The 21269-nt window shown below is 43.5% G+C and overlaps 1 protein-coding gene across 3 annotated transcripts; it reads left to right on the forward strand.

Moving 5' to 3' along the window:
• The first annotated feature begins 2681 nt into the window (after positions 1–2681).
• LOC114906859 (HLA class II histocompatibility antigen, DM alpha chain) lies at positions 2682–16153 on the forward strand. Of its 3 annotated transcripts, XM_029241752.1 has the most exons (6): positions 2682–2739; positions 11719–11964; positions 13166–13450; positions 14889–15167; positions 15393–15521; positions 15865–16153. In XM_029241752.1, the coding sequence occupies exons 2-6, from the start codon at positions 11877–11879 to the stop codon at positions 15867–15869; spliced, it is 786 nt and encodes a 261-aa protein (XP_029097585.1). In that variant the 5' UTR covers positions 2682–2739; positions 11719–11876; the 3' UTR covers positions 15870–16153. The 3 variants fall into 3 exon arrangements, with proteins under 3 accessions (XP_029097585.1, XP_029097584.1, XP_029097587.1); XM_029241751.1 differs by lacking the exon at positions 2682–2739 and having other exon boundaries at positions 11643–11964; XM_029241754.1 differs by lacking the exon at positions 2682–2739 and having other exon boundaries at positions 11643–11964; positions 15393–15518; positions 15865–16146.
• The last annotated feature ends 5116 nt before the right edge of the window (positions 16154–21269 follow it).

Genomic DNA, 21269 nt, shown 5'->3' on the forward strand with positions numbered 1-21269 from the left:
CCCCCCCCCGCACCCGCAGAACGGAACAGAAAGGCCAGCTTGCGCGAGAGTTCTTGGCTTTCCATCTCCCACCTATAAACTGGGCCGTGTCTGTGTTCCTTTACCACCATTGTACTCGAAGTTCTCTCTTCGGATTAAAGAAATGTATTTTCCTTTTGACCTGGTCAATCTTATCTGTTACTCTGAAGCTCTCCTCCATTTTCTACCAATTAGTATTTTTAATCCCTTAATACGGGTTTCCCAGCCTAAAAAGAAGATAAGAAAGACAACCTTATCAATATTGTATTCCCTTGTGGACTCGCTTATCTAACTCTCAGCTCCCCTGCAGTCAAGACCTGAAATTGTCATCTTAATTTTCCTGTTTCTGCCTCATTCCCCACTCTAGCTCATTTCTTCCACTACTGAAACTGTCCTGGCAAATGTCACCAGGAACCTCCTAATTGGCAAAGTCAGGAAGCAGTTTTCAGTTCTCACCTTATTTGACCTCTCTGAAGTATTTGACATTTGATCACGCTTCCTTCCTGAAATTCTCTACACCCTTGATTTCTGTGACTACTTCTCACTTGTTTCTTTTCCTGCTAGTCCAACTGTTCCTCTGGTCTCCTTTGTGGACTCTTCTTCGGCCCTGTTGATGTTTGCCAGGATTTTGCCTCAGTTTGCTTCTAGTTCTGTTCATCGTCTCTAAGTAATCTCAGTGGCTCAGAGCCTCTCAGATCTGTATTTTTAGTTCAGAGGACTCTCCTGAGCGAAACTCACTACTGAATTTTACCACTTGGATAATCCTCAGACACTTCAACATTTTCAAAATTGATACAATCTGTATGTACCCTAGACCTGCTGTGTCTGTATTATCCAGGTTGATGGCAGCTATTCAATCAAAAAGCCTGGAATCTGGGAGCCATTCTTGATTTCTTTTTCTCACAACATTATATCTCCTAGGCTTATCATTGTGCCTCTAATACAGCCATTGACTCACACTCTGTCCTAGTCCTATCACCTGAGCTGTATCAACAGCTTCCTAACTGATTTCCTTATTTCTAAAGCTGCACTGTTCACTATGGTAGCAACAAGTGGCTGTTTAAATTAACATTAAATACTGTTTTAAATTTAGTTCCTCAGATGCCCTAGCCTCATTTTAAGTTCTCATTAGCCATGTGTGGCTAGTGGCCATCATATTGGATAGCACAAATTATAGAACATTTCCATCATTGAAGAAAGTTCTCTCGAACAGTGCTGCTCTAGATTTTTCTCTCTGCCTCTGCCACAATACTGCCAGGAATGAGCTTTCCAAAATACAACTCTAGCCATATGCTACTGTTTAAGCCCCGTATTAATTTCTCATTGCCTGTGTGATAAAGTCCAAATTCCTGTGCTTGCCAGAGAGGTCTGCCCAGCTCTCCAGTGTCATGTCTAGTCACTTCGTCTTGGGCCCTGTATTCCAGCCGTATTGAACTGTTCCCCAGATACATCATGTTGTTTTACACCGCGTTTTACACATACTGCTCTCACTACATGAAATACGCTTTTCTCCAGTCCATCTAAGCCCAAATACCATCATCTGAAAAGCCTATCCTTGCCTTCCAAATTGAGTTGACTGCTCATGCCTTGGTGTCCCTTTCTCTTATGACTGCACCTTTCACAGTGAATGGCATATATGTGATGCCACATGTTTCTCTCTCTTACTAGACTTTGATCTTGAGAACAGGGCCATGTTGTTTTGTTTTGTTTTTATTTTAAATGCCCCCAGCTCCTGGCTCAGGACCTGGCCAATATGAGGTGCTCACAAAGTGAGCAAATGTTGAAGGAAGTTGATGTTTACATAAGTATGTGACTTAGGTAAGATTGTAATGTATGTGTTTGGAGCAGGGGCTCCATGCGTAGTATTGGGGAAATAATCATAGACAAAGTTATTGTTGTCAGATAAACATTTGAGACACTGGGATGGTGTGAGGAAAGACAGAACAGAGCAGGTCATTTTCACAGAGCACTGCAGTCCAATCTGGCCCGAGTAAAATATAAGCTACAAGAAGTAGAGCCGGAGGAGATTGGAAGTTACATTTATTTGAGGCAGTATGATGATTTCCAGTGCTGTTAAGTTTGGACCTAGTGGAGAGCCTCTGAAATTTTTTGAGCAATGGCTTGATTGGAATTATGTCATTAGATAGGAATCCTATCTTCATATCCCCAGTGGCTATCACTATACCTGTTAATAAACACCAAATAAAAATGCCACGTGTTGGAAGGAGGTGAGACTGGTGATAGCTAAAATTCATTGAGTTTTTGAAATGTCTCAGGCCCTGTTATAAATGCTTTACATGTAGGAACTCTTCTAATGTTTATAACCCTATAAAGTAGATACTATTGTTATCACTCCCATTTTTCAAATGAAGCGACTGAAGCAAGAGATATTAAATAATTTACTCACAGTTAAACGCGTTTAATAAGTGTACAGAGTTGGGATCTGAACCCAGGCAGTCTGTCTCTGGGTGGTATGTTATTCTGGTTGTTAGGCACAGCAGGTTTTTTTTTTTTTTTTTTTTAGGTACGCGGGCCTCTCACTGCTGTGGCCTCTCCCGTTGCGGAGCACAGGCTCCGGACGTGCAGGCTCAGCAGCCATGGCTCACGGGCCTAGCCGCTTTGCGGCATGTGGGATCTTCCCGGACCGGGGCACGAACCCGTGTCCCCTGCATCGGCAGGCGGACTCTCAACTGCTGCGCCACCAGGGAAGCCCCACAGCAGGTATTTTAAAATCAAAGATTGAAGTTCGAGGAAAAAAAAGATTAGTAGAGGTAGATTTGGAAGTCACCTTTGAGGTGTAGTTTGGATCAGTCATGCAGGTAAGTAGGTGAGATTTATAAGTGAGGAAGTATGGAACAATTTAGTTGTGGGTTAAAGATCACGCTCTGGGTTGCATCCTCACACAGCAAGAATAGGAAGAGAAACCGGTGTAAGAGCATCAAACAAGGAAAAGCAGAACAACATAATATGAGGAAGCCAGAACAAGAGAGGGCTGCCGTGAGGATTTCATGTTTATTGAATGAATGACTAATCAGGAGTTTTTAAGCTTGTTTGTGCCATGCACTTATTTGGCAGTTTGGTGGAGCCTTTGGACCTTGTCTGACAATAACATTTGTAAATGTGTAAATAAAATACACAGTTATCAAAATATTAAAAGAAATGTATGATGATCTAGTAATAATGTGTTCCCTTATTAATAGAATACTAATACAATAAATAAAATGATTTTTTGCAGGTCTAAACTCATAGTTGTAGAGGTATTTTGAGATGGCTATGATATGAAAATATTCACTGATGGTGATTTCTATTGATGACATTACAGGTACTGCTAGTACCACAAAGACTTGTTTTCTACATTCATAAAATTAAGTTTCAGTTAATTAGATGTTCTTAAAAATAAAGGTGACTCTTTTTGTTCCATCCAAGTTCATGGACCCCTGAATTTTATGGCATGTGGACTGCAGGTTAAGAAACCCTGTTCTTTTTTTTCTTTTTTTTTGCCATGCCATGCGGTTTGCGGGATCTTAGTTTCCTGTCCAGGGATTGAACCCGGGTCCCAGCAGTGAACGCGCGGAGCCCTAACCACTGGACTGCCAGGGAATTCCCAAAAACCCCTGTTCTGATTGAATGAAGAGACAAGATCCTGCAGAGGGTGTGAGAGAATGAAGAAAGGGGAAATCTCACTAGGTTGTTGGTGATCATTACTGATATTGGAGAGCAGTTTTGTAGTCTGGGGATAGAATTCAGAGTATGGGGAACCTGAAAAACCCAGGCCAAGTAATTCAGATTGAATCTCGTAGAAAGGGGGCAGCTGTTTAAGTTTTGAGAGGGGAAGGAAGAGCTACCTTTATAGGAAGTTACTTGGCATCAGTGTGCACCATGGATTGGCTTTGGAGAAACTGGAGGTAGGTCAGGTAGGAATCACAGCACACATTCACCCATGGAATGAAAAGGAATAAAGTCATAGCATTAGAATTAATCACACTTAGAGGAGAATGCAAACCTCGCTGTGGACCACGAGGTCCCACGTGGTCTTGCTTCTTCCTGCCTCTGGCCTCATCTGCTGTCTGTGCTCTCTCATTCACTAATAATATGCCAGCCACACAGGTCTTCACCTCCCTGAAGGAGCCAGCTCCTTGCCTGCCTCAGGGCCTTCCTCTTCTTCCCCCTCTGCCTGGCTAACTCCTACTCACCCTTCAGATCCCATCTCAATATCATTAGGTTCCCCGTTTCACTTAGTGTCTCTTATGGATCTCAGTTCTTTTCCTTCACAGTACCTTTTACAATTTGCTTTTGTAGGATCGTATGATTACTTGTTTAATGCCTCTGTTTTCATTACATTATAAGTTTGGTCATGTAGGTGTCTGGTGCCCAGCATACTACCAGGTACATAGAGGGTAATCAGTAAATATTTGCTAAATAAATAAATGAATGAACCTTGTTGAGCCACAGATTTCTTGTTTATATAATGGCAGTAATAAATTCCAGCCTTGTAGTGTCATTGACAGGATTGCTGTATTCAAATAATACAGCTAAAAGGGAACAATGAATATGGATGTGAAGAGATCACTGAGCTGGGAATGAGGGTAAAGGTGGGAGCTGGATGGGCAGTCTTACTCTCTGAATTAGGCTGTGGCAGGGAGGAGGAAGAAAATGGGAAGATGAGTGGGGTGCACAGGGAAGGCAGTGGGAGTGAAGATGTCTGTAGAGTGGCCCACAGACATGCCTGGTAAGATTTACTGTTGTTTTTCTTTTTGGCTGTGCTGGGTCTTCGTTGCTGCGCGCAGGCTTTCTCTAGTTGCGGTGAGCGGGGGTTACTCTTTGTTGCGGTGCGCGGGCTTCTCATTGCGGTGGTTTCTCTTATTGCAGAGCACGGGCTCTGGGCCCATAGGCTTCAGTAGTTGTGGCACGAGGGTTCAGTAGTTGTGGCTTGTGGGCTCTAGAGCACAGGCTCAGTAGTTGTGGCACATGGGCTTAGTTGTTCTGTGGCAGGCATGTGGGATCTTCCTGGACCGGGGCCCAAACCCGTGTCCCCTGCTTTGGCAGGCAAATTCCTAACCACTGCACCACCAGGGAACCCCAGCTTTACTGTTGAAATATCCATGTTAGAAGGAATGACCTGTCATTCATCTAATGCTTGAAGGCTCTTCTAGGCCCAGCTTCAACACCTTCAGTAACCAACAGCCCATTTATTCATCCAATGAGTAGTCACTTGCTGGTGGGCCTTCTTGGTAGATGCTGAAAATGGAAAAATACCAGGAAGAGATCCTTGAGACCTTGCAGTGGAAGTGAGGTGACTGAAGCAGACATAAACAGAAGAGCATAATACAATACAAATGATGGTAAGGACAGGCCGGTGCTGTGGAAGCATACTGAAGAAGTCACTCATCTCCACTCTGGGTTCCAAGGCTCCCTGAGGGAGGTGAGATTTCGTCTCAAATGATGTATAGAGAGAGGTTAAGTGGATCCAGATCATTAAGGATCATACCAAGGAAAGCAGATTGTAGAGAGCCATTGAAGGCTTTCTTGAAAAAGTATGATGTGATCAAATGTGCCTAATAAAAAGATCCTTGCGGCAGCACTGGAAAATAAGAATAAGATTGGACAAAGAGCAGTTCTAAGAAAATTGCAGTGATCCAGGAAAAAGAAAAGCAAACCAATGAGGGCCTGAACTAGTGGGAATGGAGGACAGACTAAAGAGATATGGAAGAGGTAGAATTGATAGGACTTGGTGAACAGTTGCTTGAGAAGGTTTGAGGAAGATGAAGTTGTCAAGGTTGACTGCCGTATTTGTGACTCATCTGATTGGGTGGACGGTCAACTTACACACTGAGGTCTTGAATACGGGAGCTTAAACATGCTGGGAAGGGAAGGTGGTGAGTTTAGCTTTGTAAATTTTGAGATAGAGCTACATTCAGTGTAGTAATTCCTGAACTTAATTTGCCTAAAAATTCATTATTGAACATTCAACAGAGGTTTATGAGACATCATGTAAAATAGAAAACTCACTAAAGTTTTAAATATGAAGGCACAGTTTGAAAACCACAAGAGTGCTTTTCATTTAAAACTTACCCTTAGACATTTTTGAGATAGTAGGGGAAAAATGAACACAGATTGGGTTAAAGGAAGTTAAGCAATCATTTTTAATTTTGTTGCTTGTGGTGATAGGATGGTAGTTACATTAAGGAAAAAGTCATTATAGATACCTGTAGAAATGTTTCCTGGTGAAATATAATGATAGAATTTGTTTAGATACTCCAGAAAAAAAAAGTGTGTGGAACAGGAGAATAGATGAAACAAAAATGGAAGACTTTTAGAATGTTGAAAATTGTTGAAACTTAAACAAGAGTACATGGAGGCTTAATAGATTCTTTTGTGTATGTTTGAAATTTTCCATAGTAAAAAAAAAAAATTAAACTTAGTCATAGATCCAAAGGAAATCAGTTAGTGGAATACAAATATTATAATTATATAATTAATCAACACTGAGGTCATAAGTATATTTTGAATTTGTGGCAAGACTTGTGACAGACCAGAGGTCAAATAGATGACATATATCACTCGGGCAGTTAATTGGGAGATGCTTTCTGAGTGTTAATGCACAGACTTAACCTCACGTTTATGCCTCAGATGATCTAATACAGTTGTCTGGGTTGCCGTATGTTTAAGATAATTATACTGAGGTGGTTGGTTCGTGGTAATTCTCGCTTCTCTGGGAATAGCTCTAAGACACAGAGGTGATATTGTGCCTGGCCATCACTAATTGATCCCGAGGTCCACACCTGATATAAGCTGAGCCCGTCTGATTGTCCCTCTCAGCAACGTGAAATTTGAAAGATAGAGGCTAGAGGACTTTGAAGGTGCGGCATATTAATGGCAGCTCAACCCTTGCTGCTAAGGACCCTGTGGCTCCTCTTCCTGAGCCTAGCTGATTCCACCCATCTTTTGATTTTCTGAGCTAGCTCTGTATCCGTCCAATAAATCGCCCCTTTAAAAGTTAAGTTAGCTTGAGTTGGTTTCTGTTGCTTACAACCAAAAATGACCTTATTAAATATAATAAATTATTACATAAAAATTACTGTGTAAACATGTTTGGTGTTTTATTACATCTGTGTTGAAATAAATTTAAAAATGAAAAATTGCTACTATCGAATTTACATTTTAAACAATTTCTTGAGGGACCCTATTTTGTGGAGAGTACAGTTTGAGAACTGCTGTACAGCAGCATCCAAGTGGAGATACCTAAAGGCAGTTGGGTGTATGGATGGTGTGGAATCAGAGCCAGATCTGAGCTGAAGGGGGAAATTTGGAAAACGTCGGCAAATAGATGGTAATGGAAGACAAGTGGGAGTAGATGCCATTGAGAGCAGGGGTATAGTATAAGAAGAAAAGAGGATGAGGACAAAACTCCAGGGATACCAACACTTAAGGGGTAGCTGGAAAAAAGGAGTCCATGAAGGTGACAAGACACCAGAGAAATGGGAGGAAAAACTAGGAGAGAGTGCTGTCAGGGATGCCAAAAAAAAATAGACCGTTTTAGGAAGGAGGGCATGGCCAACAGTGTCAAATGTTGCCAAGACTGCAAAGAGTCCATTTGATTTAGCAACACAAAGATGTTGAACCACTTCATTGTTGAGTGTTAAGGATTAAATGGAAAGTATGAAAGTAGAGAGATGGTTGCCCATGGCTTTTTCAGGAAACTTGGCTCTGTCAATAGAAAGAAGATGGGGCAGGACTAGGAAGGGATGGAGAGCTGAGTGTTAGAAAGCTGTGACCTACTGGGTTTACAGGTGTGATGCCTTTATTTTCAGAGGCATTCATGTCTCATGACCAAAGACACTGAGTTACTGGCATGCAGAACTGGTGCTTTGCCCTTCTCTTGACCACAATTCCCACTTTCCCAAACTGATGAGAGACTGTTTTTGAGATATGTATTAATGGAGGTTGTTGCAGGGTCCTGACAGGAAGAGGATTACATAGAGGGAAGCGTAGTTATAAATGTTTGAACTGGTTCCCATTTGTTCTGGGAGAGAAAGGAGTTAACCACAACCTTGCCTTCATCTTGATGATGGGTAGTTATATTTCTCCGCATGCTGGACTTGTCTACACTGTACTCTCGGTGGAGAACGTGGACCCCCTTTGCCTCATTCCTTCCACCCAGGGTGGTTGCAGGGTCTGCTCTAACTGTTCCTAGCCCTCCCACCAGTCCTCTTCCTCCTGTGCCCCCTCCTCCCCCAGACACCCTTCCAAACAGTGTTGTATCTGGGACATGATACATTCATTAACCAATTGCCACCCCCAAAAATGAATGGGGCTCTTTGGAGGGTGCGTTTATTTTGGGTCCCCCATCCCATTTCTGACCACACATAGAACAACGTTCAGCAAACAGTGGTTTCTGAGCAAGAGTCAGCCCATATATTTTTATATGGCCCAAGAACTTGGAGGGTTTTTACATTTGTAAATGGTTGGAAAAAAAAAAAAAAGCAAAAGAATTCTATTTTGTGACTCATGAAAATTATAGGAACTTTAAGTTTCAGTGTTCCTTAGTAAAAAGGTTAAGAACAAAACTCCAAGGAACAAAGATTTGCTATCGGGTCTTTTACAGAAAATATTTGCTCACCACTGGTTTAGAACTCCAGGTGGCTGTGTGTCATCTATCTCCACCAGCTGGTGATGTCAATAGACCTCCTTTCTATCAATACTTTCCTAAGGGCTGAATCTTCCCCACCGCAGGAGCTACTGACGGATTAATCCACAAAGGATGAGACATTAGGAAAATGTTCTACTTTTTTTTTCTTGGAGTGTAACACAATGACTTCCAAGCCCAGCCTAACCCTGGCACTCTGCCCACCCCCACCACACATGCACACACTCACACACACGTATGTACCCTTTTCAGAATATGCAGGAGGTCATGGGGGTGTTTATGTTTAGGGCTGTTATGGCTGCTGTTACTTGTTTCTCAAAAGGGAGTATGGATTTTGAAAGGACCATATTCACATAGATTGATTTCTAAGATTACTTAATTGCCACATTAGATCTTTCTCACTGCCTCTTCCCCCACCCCTTCTGTCTTTCTTTTTCTTCTCTATCAAACTTGCAGCATATACACTGACAGTTTCTTCCTCACCTCCCACTTACTTCTCAGCCCACCACAATCTGGAGTCCACTCCCACTCCAACGCTGAAACTGCTCTCAACACATTTGTCACCCATCTCATAATTACCAAATCTAAGGACACTTTCCCGTCCTCCCTTGACTTCTGAGTAGCATTTGATAATGCTGACCTTGCCCTTCTTCATGGAACACTTCTATTTCTCTACATCTGCTTCTTCTTTATTCTTCTCTTAGCTCTCTGGATGCTCCTAGTGCCACCAGATTCTTACAAATTAGTGTATTTCAGTGACCTGCTTATTATCTAGCATCAGTGCCAAGCCCAGCCTCCTATACTGTGTTCTGGACTGCTTGGCCATGTATTTTCCAGCCTTCCTGGACGGTCGGCTTCCTGTTAGATTCTCTCAGTAGGAGGTTTGGGTGGGAGATCAGATGGCAGGAGAAACCAAGAAGCTTCCTGCTTTAGTTTCTAAGAGAGTGGCAGCTCCTGGTACCAGCAGCAAGAATGGGTGATTCTGGACTCCAGCTTCCTGGGCAGAGGAAATACCTTCTCAGTGATCCAGCTTTGATGGAGATGGCGCCTTTTTGGTAGATCCAGAAGTGACTGTGATGGTGTCTCCTCCAGGACAACAGCAGGTGTAGACATGAATTCCAGCTCAGGGGTGAGAGCTGCTTCTGATTTCCAGGTTTTCCTCTGTCGTATTTGCACCTCCAGCCTCTCTCTTTTTCCCTCTTGCATGTCTTGCCTTTTTAAAAATACCTTTGTAACAAATCTCTATATTAAATCCCCTCAGTCTGAAATACCTAAAATGATCATACCTTCCTGACTGGATCCTGGATGATACTGAATAACTGGTATGAGTTTGGGGTTTGAACCCAATCTGACCTGTGTCCTTGTGTCACTTCCCCCTCCCTCTGCACAGTCTACGTGGGTGATCTTGTCCACTGCCTCTGCTTCAGCATTTGTGCAGATGACTCCCAAATTAAGTTTCTTCAGCCCACACCTGAGATCCATACCCATCTACTTCATGCCTCCTGGTTACCCTGGCACCTCAAATTCAACACAAAACTGAACTTAATTCTCTGCTTCTATGACTTTCTTTTCTATTTCAACTCAGTCCATCATTGATCAGCCACCTAGGCTGGAGACCTTGGTGTTACCTCTCCTTGACCCCTCCACATCTAATTATCAGCCAAGCGCTTTAGATTCAACTTCCTAATTACATCAATATTTGATTCCCTCCATCTCCTCTGTACAAGACTTAATTCAGGCTCTTACCATGTCTCGCCTAAAGTATTGCTATGCTGCTACCAGAGGGCAGTGTGTGTGTATGTGTGTGCAACTTTTAATTTTGTTGTCATATACATCACAAAGTCTATGTGTGGACTCTTGACCAGCAGTTTGGCCTCAGTTCTTTTCAAGCTCCAGACCATTATTGGAAGCATCAGAACGATTTTTCTAAAATGTTAAAAATGATTGTGTCACCCTTCGGTTTAAGGTCTCTATCATCTGTAAAATAAAAAATACCCTCCTTGGGACTTCCTTGGCGGTCCAGTGGTTAAGACTCTGCACTTTCACTGCAGGGGGCACGGGTTCCATCCCTGGTCAGGAAACTAAGATCTCGCATGCCACCCGGCTTGGCAAAAAACCCCTCAAAAAACAAAAACACCCCCCTTGTGGCATAACAGAGCCTATGTGATCTGGCTCTTGCCTAAATTTCTAGCTCATCTTAAATCAGCTATACCCCAATCAAAATTTAAAAAATAAATAAAAAGTGAGTAATTCCTGAAAAAAAATTTTTTTTCTAGCTCATCTTGACACCCCACCCCCACCCCCTGCCCGTTACCAAACAGGGAAACATGAGCAGCCTCCAAACATTCATGCCCAACTATACAGAGGTCTCCAAAGAAAGGAGCTCTGAAGGCCTTTGGCCGTCACCCATTTGCCTACCCCTTGCCCTGGAAGGCTTTTCTCTTCTCTCCCATTCTGCTGGTCTGTTTTTTCTTCAAGACTCTTAGTAGCCTTCCTAATTACATCCCACCTATTTCTCCATCCTCATGAAATAAATACTTCCAAAACACACTTGGCATGGTCTTATTTGAATATGTTACATTGTATGTAATTATTTATTCAGTGACCACCCCCACTCCCTCCAACTTAGACTCTAAACTCTTTGAAAGCAGGAATATGCCTTATTCATCTTGGTATTTCTAGCCCTGGACCTAATGCTTGTTACATTTTCAGTCTATTTCTGCAGAAGGAAGAGAGCTAAAGCCTGAAGGAGAATAAATTTTGTGAGAAAGAGGAGGGGGCTTGGGAGGTAGAAGACAGGGTCTGAAGAGCCCTGGGGGGTTACCATGGGAAGATGAACTTACCCAGTTTATTATTCGGCCACAGGGCAGTGCTGCTCAGAAGAGTCCCTTGGTGGGGTAACAGGCTGAGGCTGACTGCCAGATACTAAAGAGGGATCCTCACCAGGAGGCAGACATTCCTCCACTGCCTCCCCAACCCAACTACAGCGTCTAGGCTGGCCTGGTAAAAGAGCCTAGTCCTAAGAAGGGTGCTCGCTCCTGGTCTCTCCCCAGCGACCGATGACGTCAAACCCTACACTTTCTGTGATTGGCTTAGCCAGAATGACAAGAGAAGTTATGGGAAGTGAGCTGGAGAAACATGATCTGGGAAGGAATCTGGGGACCTGGGTCAGCCGTCTGGTAGCTCCAAGCCCACTGGGAGGTGTGAAGATATGGATCATGAGCTGAGCCAGGGAGCTGCGCTGCTACGCCTGCTACCCCTTCTGTGGCTGCTGCCCCAGTCCTGGACTGCCCCTGAAGGTATGGCAGTACCTCCCGTTTACTTCCATCCTGACTGGGGTAGAACCTAGGGAGCTGGGGCATTTGAAAGCGGTGAAAGTGCTTTGTAAGTGGTGAAAGTATTATGAGAGAGTGGAAACGATAGCAGAATTGGGAAAGAGAGCTATACTATGGATGGATGGCAAACAATGCCAGAGGTGCTTTGTAGGTTTCATTGAAGACAGTCTCTTGAAGCAGAGATTATTATCTCCACTTTCCAGATGAAGGAAATGAGACTCAGAGTTTAAGTAACTTGTGGAAGTTCACCCCGTTGGAAAGTGGTAGAGCAGGGATTTGAGCAAAACAAATGTTATTTCCACTGTTCCTACTTGGGAGTCTACTCTGCACTCTGTCATCAGTTCACCTTATGATTCTTGAAAAGTCTCTTAACTTTATTGTTCCTTAGTTCCTTCTTTGAAAAGAATGGGGCAGAATGGAAGAAGAACCTGGAAGACCCCTCTTACTCTATCATTCTGGGTATTGGGTTTTGAGTCGAAGATTTCCTCCTGGCTGGGGAGATTCCTGCCAGGAGCTTCAAAGAATTAGAGATTATTTCCTGCAGCTGTGGTGCCATTCCCCCAGTCCTGTCTTTGCAAGGTCTGCAGGGTTGAGGGAGGGGAAGTTATTTTCAGAGAGGCCTGGTGCCAACGAAGCGGCTGAAAAGAAGCCTGGAGAGTGGTTTTTCAGTCTGCCATGTGTGTCTGGGGATGGGATGGGATGGGATGGGGCAGTGCCATCTATGGCTTAGGGAGGCCACCGCCATTCCTTCACATATCCACGTGAAGACTGGGAGCCCATCCAGGCCCTTCACAAGTCAATAGGATGGCCTCCCGGGGATCAGGCAAAGGTGGAGACCTTTGGGAGGATGTAACCCTATGCCAGGATGCATGGTTTGGTGAGCAGAATGCAGGTTTGATTTTAGCTGCCACTTACCTCTTTGGCTTGGGTGCCTTTAGGCACAAAGATACAACCAACATTGTGATTCTGAATTACTTGTTACAACTTTAAACAGTTGGCCTTTTTATGGGCTGGGTAAGTTTGGCGAGATCCCGTAATTTCTTTTCTGCTCCCACTGGGAGGCAACCCACCTCTCCCCCCTCTACCTGAAGCAGGCCTTGCTGTTTTCTAAGCTAAAGAGGAGGTGGCTCCCACCTCCTTGGACACCACTCTGTCTCTTTTGCAGCTCCTACTCCAGGGTGGAAGGATGAGCTGCAAAACCACACGTTCCTGCACACAATGTACTGCCAGATCTGGAATCCCAACGTGGGGCTCTCCGAATCCTACAACAAGGACCAGCTTTTCTCCTTCGACTTTTCCCAGAATATCCGAGTGCCTCGCTTGCCTGAATTTGCTGACTGGGCTCACAAGTCTCGAGATACTTCCAACATTTTCTTTGACAAAGCATTCTGCCGGGCGATCGTCGAGGAAATTGGCCCAGAGCTTGAAGGGCAAATCCCAGTGTCTAGAGGTCAGGGGATATTTTTGGGGGGTGGGCTGCCCTCTTAACCTCATGATACACTGAGTTACTCCCCTTCTCACCAGCTCCCCATCTCTCCTGCTTTCTGGTTCTCTCCTTGGATATTGATTTTTCTACCACTCATGATCTGTACTCTGTTTTTGTTTTGGGGCAGAAGAAAAGTCCCTGGGATGTAGTAGGCATTCAAAACTACGGAACTTAATGAATTCAACAGAGGCCAACAGACGCCTACTGAGTATTAGGGCTTGTGCTGCGATGCTCAGCAAGAGGGAGGGGAGAATAGAAGCATCTGGTGATGTGCCTACCTTTTATTTTATTTTATTATTTTTTTTCCAAAGAATTTGAGTTTGTTAGGAAATGCTGATGGATCATAGTAGATGAAAGCCCCAGCTGAGGTAGGGAAATGGTACTAAGTGCCTTGGTAAACTAGGCTTAACTACATAGGTTAATCAAGCTCTGTTAATGATTGTTTATTTTATTATCCTACCATATTTGTTTGAGCATCATCATGTGTTTTTTTATTGAAGTATAGTTGACACACCATTGCTGTGCCAGTCTCTGCAGCACAGCAAAGTGACCCAGCCGTACACATACATACGTTCCTTTATCCCAGGAAATTGGATGTAGTTCCCCGTGCCACACAGCAGGACCTTATTGTCCATCCATTCTAAACGTAATAGTTTGCAATCATAATGTGTTTTTAATGTGCATTTGCCAAGATTTAAACTACAATACCATATCAAAACTGAGTTGACATTAATTGGATGATGAGGTAAATTAAAAAAAAGTATGGATGTGATCAGGATATCTTTCAAATATATCCAAACATATAGATCCTCGAAACTACCCTTAAAATTCGTATTTTCAATTTTTTTTACTGATTGGTTCTTTTTTTTTTTTTTTGGTGGTGGTGGTGATCTTTATTTTCTTAAATTTAATTTTTATTTTATATTAGAATATAGTTGATTTACAATGTTGTGTTAGTTTCAGGGGCACAACAAAGTGATTCAGTTATACATATACATATGTCCATTCTTTCTGAGATTCTTCTCCCATATAGGGTATCACAGAGTATCAAGTAGGTGTCCCTGTGCTATACAGTAGGTCCCTGTTGATTATCGGTCTTATATATAGTAGTGCGTATCTGTTCATCCCAAAGTCCTAATTAAAATGTGCTGCATTTTAATGAGAAGACAGAGTGTGATCAGTTGCTGATGTGAGGTCCAGACAGGAAGTGCTGCAGGAAGTCAGGGTGGAGGGTCCAGAGTGGCCTGGCTCTGGTCCAGGTCTGGTTCTTGCCTAGACAAAGACCTCCCTCAGAGGCCTATCTCCCCCTCTCTCATGTCCCCTCCGTATGCCACATCCCCTCCACACACAGGGGTTCCATCTGAGTTAGTCGCTTCTTTCCCTCACCTCAGTACCCCCACAGGCCTCCCCATCGCTGAGGTGTTCACTCTGAAGCCCCTGGAGTTCGGCAAGCCCAACACGCTGGTCTGTTTCGTCAGCAACCTCTTCCCACCCACACTGACTGTGAACTGGCAGCATGATTCGGCCCCTGTGGAAGGAGCAAGGCCCACTTTTGTCTCAGCCGTCGATGGACTCACCTTCCAGGCCTTTTCTTACTTAAACTTCACACCAGCACCCTCTGATCTTTTCTCCTGCATCGTGACTCATGAGATTGACAGCTACACAGCAATCGCCTTTTGGGGTGAGACACTTCTCCATGGAAGCCTAGCTCCTTTGGGGGGCAGAAGGGGGTAGACCCACAGGAGGACTTCTTTCTCCACTGGGCCCTTGTTTAGTCAGTTCTCACTCTGAACTGACCTCAGTCTTCCATGCCGCAGTTTCTCCCTTGCCATTCCAGACACCCGTGTCATTCCCCTGGGGCTCCCCAGCCAGGTCTCTGGGCTGACTGGCTCCCCTTTTGCTCTAGTGCCCCAGAATGTGCTGCCCTCCGATCTTCTGGAGAACGTGCTGTGCGGTGTAGCCTTTGGCCTGGGTGTGCTGGGCATCGTTGTTGGCTCAGTCCTCATCATCTACTTCCGAAAACCTTGCTCAGGTGGTATGTCAGGGCATCTGGAGAGGGCATGTGTGGGTGTGCCGGGACCGACCTGTGGCCTGGGGAGCGCATACAGTGGTCCTCAGGCCCTTGGTGGGGAGGCCTGTGTTGGGCACCGTGGGACATCCTCCTGGTTGAGGTCCCAAATACACACACCCAGTTCTAGGTCATGAGAATGGCTTTGCGTGGGAGAGGAGTGATGTGGGGGGCTGGAGGAAGGGTGCTTGGAGATGATTTGGAGAACAGGAGAGATCAACTTCTATAGGGTGTGTTGCAGGCCAGAAAGGGCCTTTGGGGACGATGAGGATCCCCCTGATGGCTTTCCTCCATCCTTCTCTCTCCTCAGACTGACTCTTCCTGACCAGAGTCTGAGGCCAACAGCTGCAGCCATCCAAGCAAGAGGTGTTCAAGTTTCTCACATCCTACCCAGGATCTCTCCTTCTCAGAGCAGGAGGCCCTGGGCCTTCCGCCGGTGTGTGTGTGTGTGTGTGTGTGTGTGGTGTGTCTGTGTGTGTACAGGTTTCTCAGCTGGGGGCTCTGCTGTCCCTGGGCTTTTGCATCCAGGGGAACCCAGAGTGGCTTTCCTATCACGACCACATCACTACCATGTCAAAGCAATAAATCTCATTTCTTAATATCAGTGTGGCTTCTTTTTTCACTCATGATATTTATTTCTGGATATTTTAACTTGAGTAAGTTGTCATGTCAAATTCAACAAGCCTTAACCTGACACGTCTGCCCTCCTTAGGGAGAGAAATGGGAAAACCCCTAATTCCTCAGCTGATTCCCGTTCCCTGGTCTCAGTACAGCACGATGGCTTTTACTCCTATCAGTTTGTGCAAAATATGTGAGCAATGAAGGCAGAGCCACTTTCTGATAATCTGCTCACAGAATGGTGGAGGAAGCTGCTTGCAGGTTTTCTTGGATCTTTTTTGCAATTTACTGTTTGTGGAAATGTTTATGCCTAGTATAGGCTGCCTTGAGGAATATATAACTGCCTTCAACCTACATCATAGCTGAGAAAACAAGAGCTCATAATGGAAAAATAAGCCTTCAGATGCTATTCTAACTCAGTCATTCCGGTTTTGTGAAAAGAGTAAAATCCAAAGTTCTTGAAATGAAGCGTGAACAGCCTGGAAGGGCCCAGAATTCATGTGTCCTTTCAGACGATCTGTTCGTTGGCCTGAGTGGACCGTCCAAGGAGAACTGTGATGATGCTGTCTTGGGTGGATGGTGGGGGCAGGGGGCACATGTCTACTAGTGGTAATTTCCTTTGCATGTGCTTTGTTTCTTGCTTTTCTTGGTGTTTGGGAGTTGCTTTGGAGGAGGGGGTGGCATTAAGGTGAAGAGTGAAATTATTTTGGTATTGGTGCAAGAGTCTCTGTTCTTTGCATCGTATCAGAATCTAATCTAAGGGAAAATATCCACTTCTTCCCAGGAATTGGCATCTCCTCTGAACCAGCTCATTTCTAAGAGCAGCATATGTACTGGCTAAGAGTGCAGAGTCCAGGGCTTCCCTGGTGGCGCAGTGGTTGAGAATCCGCCTGCCAATGCAGGGGACACAGGTTCAATCCCTGGTCTGGGAAGATCCCGCATGCTGCGGAGCAACTAAGCCCGTGCACCACAATTACTGAGCCTGTGCTCTAGAGCCAGCGAGCCACAACTACTGAGTCAGTGAGCCACAACTACTGAGCCCACATGACACAACTACTGAAGCCCACATGCCTAGAGCCCGTGCTCTGCAACAAGAGAAGCCACAACAATGAGAAGCCCACTCACCGCAACGAAGACCCAATGCAGCCAAAAATAAATAAATAAAATAAATAAATTTATAGAAAAAAAGAGTGTGGAGTCCAGAACCAAACCGTTGGGAATTCAATCGTGACTGTCAAATTTTAGCTGTGTGCCCTTGGGCGAGTTACTTAACCTTTCTGTGTCTTGGTACCATTTTCTGTAAAAGGATGATGATAACAATGGTGCCCACTTTAATAAGGTTGTTGTGAGGCTTAAATAAATTAACATCTTGTAGAATGCTTAGAACAGCGTTTGGCATGTAGAAAAGGTGCTCATAACTTAGCAAGGATTTTCACTGGGGAATTTAGGAGCATCATTAACTTCTTTTCTGGAAACTACTTTGAATCTACCTTCAAGTATTGTATGTTCTCCCTTTGAGATGTTTTTCTTTGCTTTTCATTTTACCATTCTACATCTGTCCCACTGCTTTCTAGTTCTTCCTGATTTCTCTCTCTCCATTTTCCAACTTATCCAGAAACTTCCTGCCAGTCAAGCCTTAAAATTGCTTTAATTTATTTATTCGTTGCCCTGCACAGCTTGTGGGATCTTATTTCCCCAACAAGGGATTAAACCCAGGCATTCAGCAGTGAAAGCATGGAGTCCTAACCACTGGACCACCAGGGAAGTCTCAAAACTGCTTTAATTATGCTGTGTGACCTTAGACAAGTCACACCCCGTCTCTGGGCCTCAAACTCCTCATCTGTAAAATGATGGGCTTAGGTTAGATGCCCTCTATCAAGCATTCTATAATACTGTCACTTATAATACTCAACAAGCCTTCCAGACCCTCTCTCGTCTGGTGACCCCTTTAAAAATAAAAAAAAAAATAGTGCCTCCTCTCCCATGAATCTGTTCCTAATACTCCAGCCCTGACTGACCTTGACTGAACTCGGAATTCCAAGACTTGGCACACTCAACCCAGACCTTGCTCTCAGCGCTATGCTGCCTTGGTTTATGTGTTAGTTATTTTTTTCATACAACTATTTTGTAATTTCAATGATTCAGGGATCATAAACAGTTTACACTCCCACCAGCAGAGCAAGGTAGTTCTCACTTTCCTTTATTGTCACTAACACTTGAAATTATTTGACTTTCAAATGTTGGCGATACAGTGGGTGTCAAGTGGTCTCAAGTTGTTGTGTTTTCTTTAATTTAAAAAAAAATTTTAAATTTTGATTTTTTAAGCAGATATTAATTTTAAATTATTTATTTATTTATTTATGGCTGTGTTGGGTCTTCGTTTCTGTGTGAGGGCTTTCTCCAGTTGCGGCAAGCGGGGGCCACTCTTCATCGCGGTGCGCGGGCCTCTCACTATCGTGGCCTCTCTTGTTGCAAGCACAGGCTCCAGACGCTCAGGCTCAGTAGTTGTGGCTCACGGGCCCAGTTGCTCCGCGACACGTGGGATCTTCCCAGACCAGGGCTCGAACCCGTGTCCCCTGCATCGGCAGGCAGATTCCCAACCACTGTGCCACCAGGGAAGCCCCCAAATTTTTATTTTTTAACATCTTTATTGGAGTATAATTGCTTTACAATGGTGTGTTAGTTTCTGCTTTATAACAAAGTGAATCAGCTATACATATACATATATCCCCATATCTCCTCCCTCTTGTGTCTCCCTCCCACCCTCCTTATCCCACCCCTCTAGGTGGTCACAAAGCACGGAGCTGATCTCCCTGTGCTATGCAGCTGCTTCCCACTAGCTATCTATTTTACATTTGGTAGCATATATAAATCCATGCCACTCTCTCACTTCATCCCAGCTTACCCTTCCCCCTCCCCGTAGGGGCAGGACAGGAATAAAGATGCAGACGTTGAGAATGGACTTAACTTGCCTTTCTCTCCTCGCTAGTGAGGCTGGACATCGTCTTATAGGTTTATCTCTCTGTGAATTGCTGATTCATATCTTTTATCTATCTTAAATATGGCTTTTTCTTGTGAATGTACGGGGGTTTCTGAAATATTTTATATAGCAATCCTATGTCAGTATAAAAACTGCAAGTGCCTTCTTCCACTTTGCTGCTCAACAGTTAAATTTGTATACGGTTCTTTCCCCAAATAGAATGATTTCATTTTGACAGTCAAAACCCATATGGTTTGTGTTTTCATAACCTTAAGAAATCCTTTCGAACCCCAAGGCAGTAACGTTACAATTTTTGCTGGAACATAAAGTGATAAGGGGAGTCTCCATTTTCTCAATGAGAATATTTTAAAAGATTTTTGACCAAGTTCAAAATTTAAAGTTTTAGGTGTATAGAAGTTATAGGAAAACAGTCAAATGTTTGCTAACTGCCTTTATTTAGTTACTAACTCACAAATTTAAAATCACATATTTTATAACATAATATTTTAATGTAGGCATATTGCTGTTTCCACTTCTCGCATTTCATAAAACAATTTTTATTCTAATTCTCGTGTGTTTATTTGTGATTATGCTAATGGCTTATAAATTCTTTGATTTATTTAAAAAATAAACCCATTAATTTAAACTAAAAAACCCACCAAAACCAGTTTGTTCATTTCTCCTACCTGCCCACCCCTCCCTGGCAGTCTCTGGCAACCACGAAACTGTTCTGTTCTCTGTTTCTATAAGCTTGGTTGTTTTTTCGTTTGCGTTTGCTTGTTTGTTTGTTTATAAATTTATTTATTTAATTTTGACTGCAATGGGTCTTCATTGCTGCACGTGGGCTTTCTCTAGTTGCGGCGAGTGGGGGCTACTCTTCGTTGAGGTGCGTGGGCTTCTCACAGTGGTGGCTTCTCTCGTTGTGGAGCACAGGCTCTAGGCGCGCAGGCTTCAGTAGTTGTGGCATACGGGCTCAGTAGTTGTGGCTCGCGGGCTCTAGAGCACAGGCTCAGTAGTTGTGGCGCACAGGCTTAGTTGCTCCGCGGCATGTGGGATCTTCCCGGACCAGGACTTAGACCAGTGTCCCCTGCGTTGGCAGGCAGATTCTTAACCACCGTGCCACCAGGGGAAGTCCCCGTTTGTTTGTTTGTTTTAGATTCCACATATAAGAGGGATTATACAGTATTTTTCTTTCTCTGACTTATTTCACTTCCCATAATGCCCTCGAGGTCCATCCATGTTTTTGCAAATGGCAAGATTTCATTCTTTTTTTATGGCTGAATAATATTCCATTGTACGTATACACCACAATTTCTTTATGCATTGATGGATAATTAGATTGTTTCCATATTTATAGAGATATTATTATACTATAGAAATATAGCAAATAATGCTTCAGTGAAAATGGGGTGCATGTATCTTTTTGAGTTAGTGTTTTTGTTTTCTTTGGATAAATACCCAGAAGTGGAATTGCTAGATCACATAATAGTTCTATTTTTAATTTTTTGAAGAGCCTCCATACTGTTGGTGAATCCTTATGCAACGTTGGTAGGAATGTAAATTGGTGCAGCCACTGTGGAAAACGGTATGGAGGTTTCTCATGTATTTATTAACTGAAATCATTTTAGGATAATGTATCTTCTCCAAACAGCTTTGAGAGAGTGGCCATAACTTGGAAAGGAAAAAACTTAAGGGCTTATATAGAAGGTAATTCTCTCTTTTCTGATGAATAATTTTAGGTAAAAAAGCTTTGCCTTATATCTGGCCATATATGATATTTCACTGTGCTTTCTTCTATTAGAGTTATTGTTCTCCTTTCACAGTTAGATCTTTATTGATCTGGAGTTTTTCCATATGGTATGAGTATGGTTACAACTTTCTTTTTCTCCAAACACTAAATTGATTTTAATGCCATGTATCAAATATTTGATTTATTCCCAGGAATTTTATGCCAAATTCCCCCATATTCATTGATTTGTCTCTGGATTATTCAGTTCAGTTGGCTTGTCGGTTCTTGTGTCCACTTAATCATGTTTAAATTATTAGGGCTTTTTTTGTGTTTTAATATTTGGTAGGGCTCGTTTCCATTTCTTTGCCACCTCACCTCCCAGAAAACC

The sequence above is a fragment of the Monodon monoceros genome, unplaced genomic scaffold (genome assembly GCF_005190385.1).
Source record: "Monodon monoceros isolate NGI ecotype Baffin Bay Population unplaced genomic scaffold, NGI_Narwhal_1 Super_Scaffold_3, whole genome shotgun sequence".
Taxonomy (NCBI): domain Eukaryota; kingdom Metazoa; phylum Chordata; class Mammalia; order Artiodactyla; family Monodontidae; genus Monodon; species Monodon monoceros.

What these genes read in the sequence shown, in the direction of transcription:
- LOC114906859 (XM_029241752.1), top strand. Translation starts at nt 11,877, where the DNA reads ATGGATCATGAGCTGAGCCAGGGAGCTGCGCTGCTACGCCTGCTACCC. An exon ending in GTCCTGGACTGCCCCTGAAG is followed by an intron (nt 11,965 to 13,165) that starts GTATGGCAGTAC and finishes TCTCTTTTGCAG; the next exon opens with CTCCTACTCCAGGGTGGAAG. An exon ending in GCAAATCCCAGTGTCTAGAG is followed by an intron (nt 13,451 to 14,888) that starts GTCAGGGGATAT and finishes GTACCCCCACAG; the next exon opens with GCCTCCCCATCGCTGAGGTG.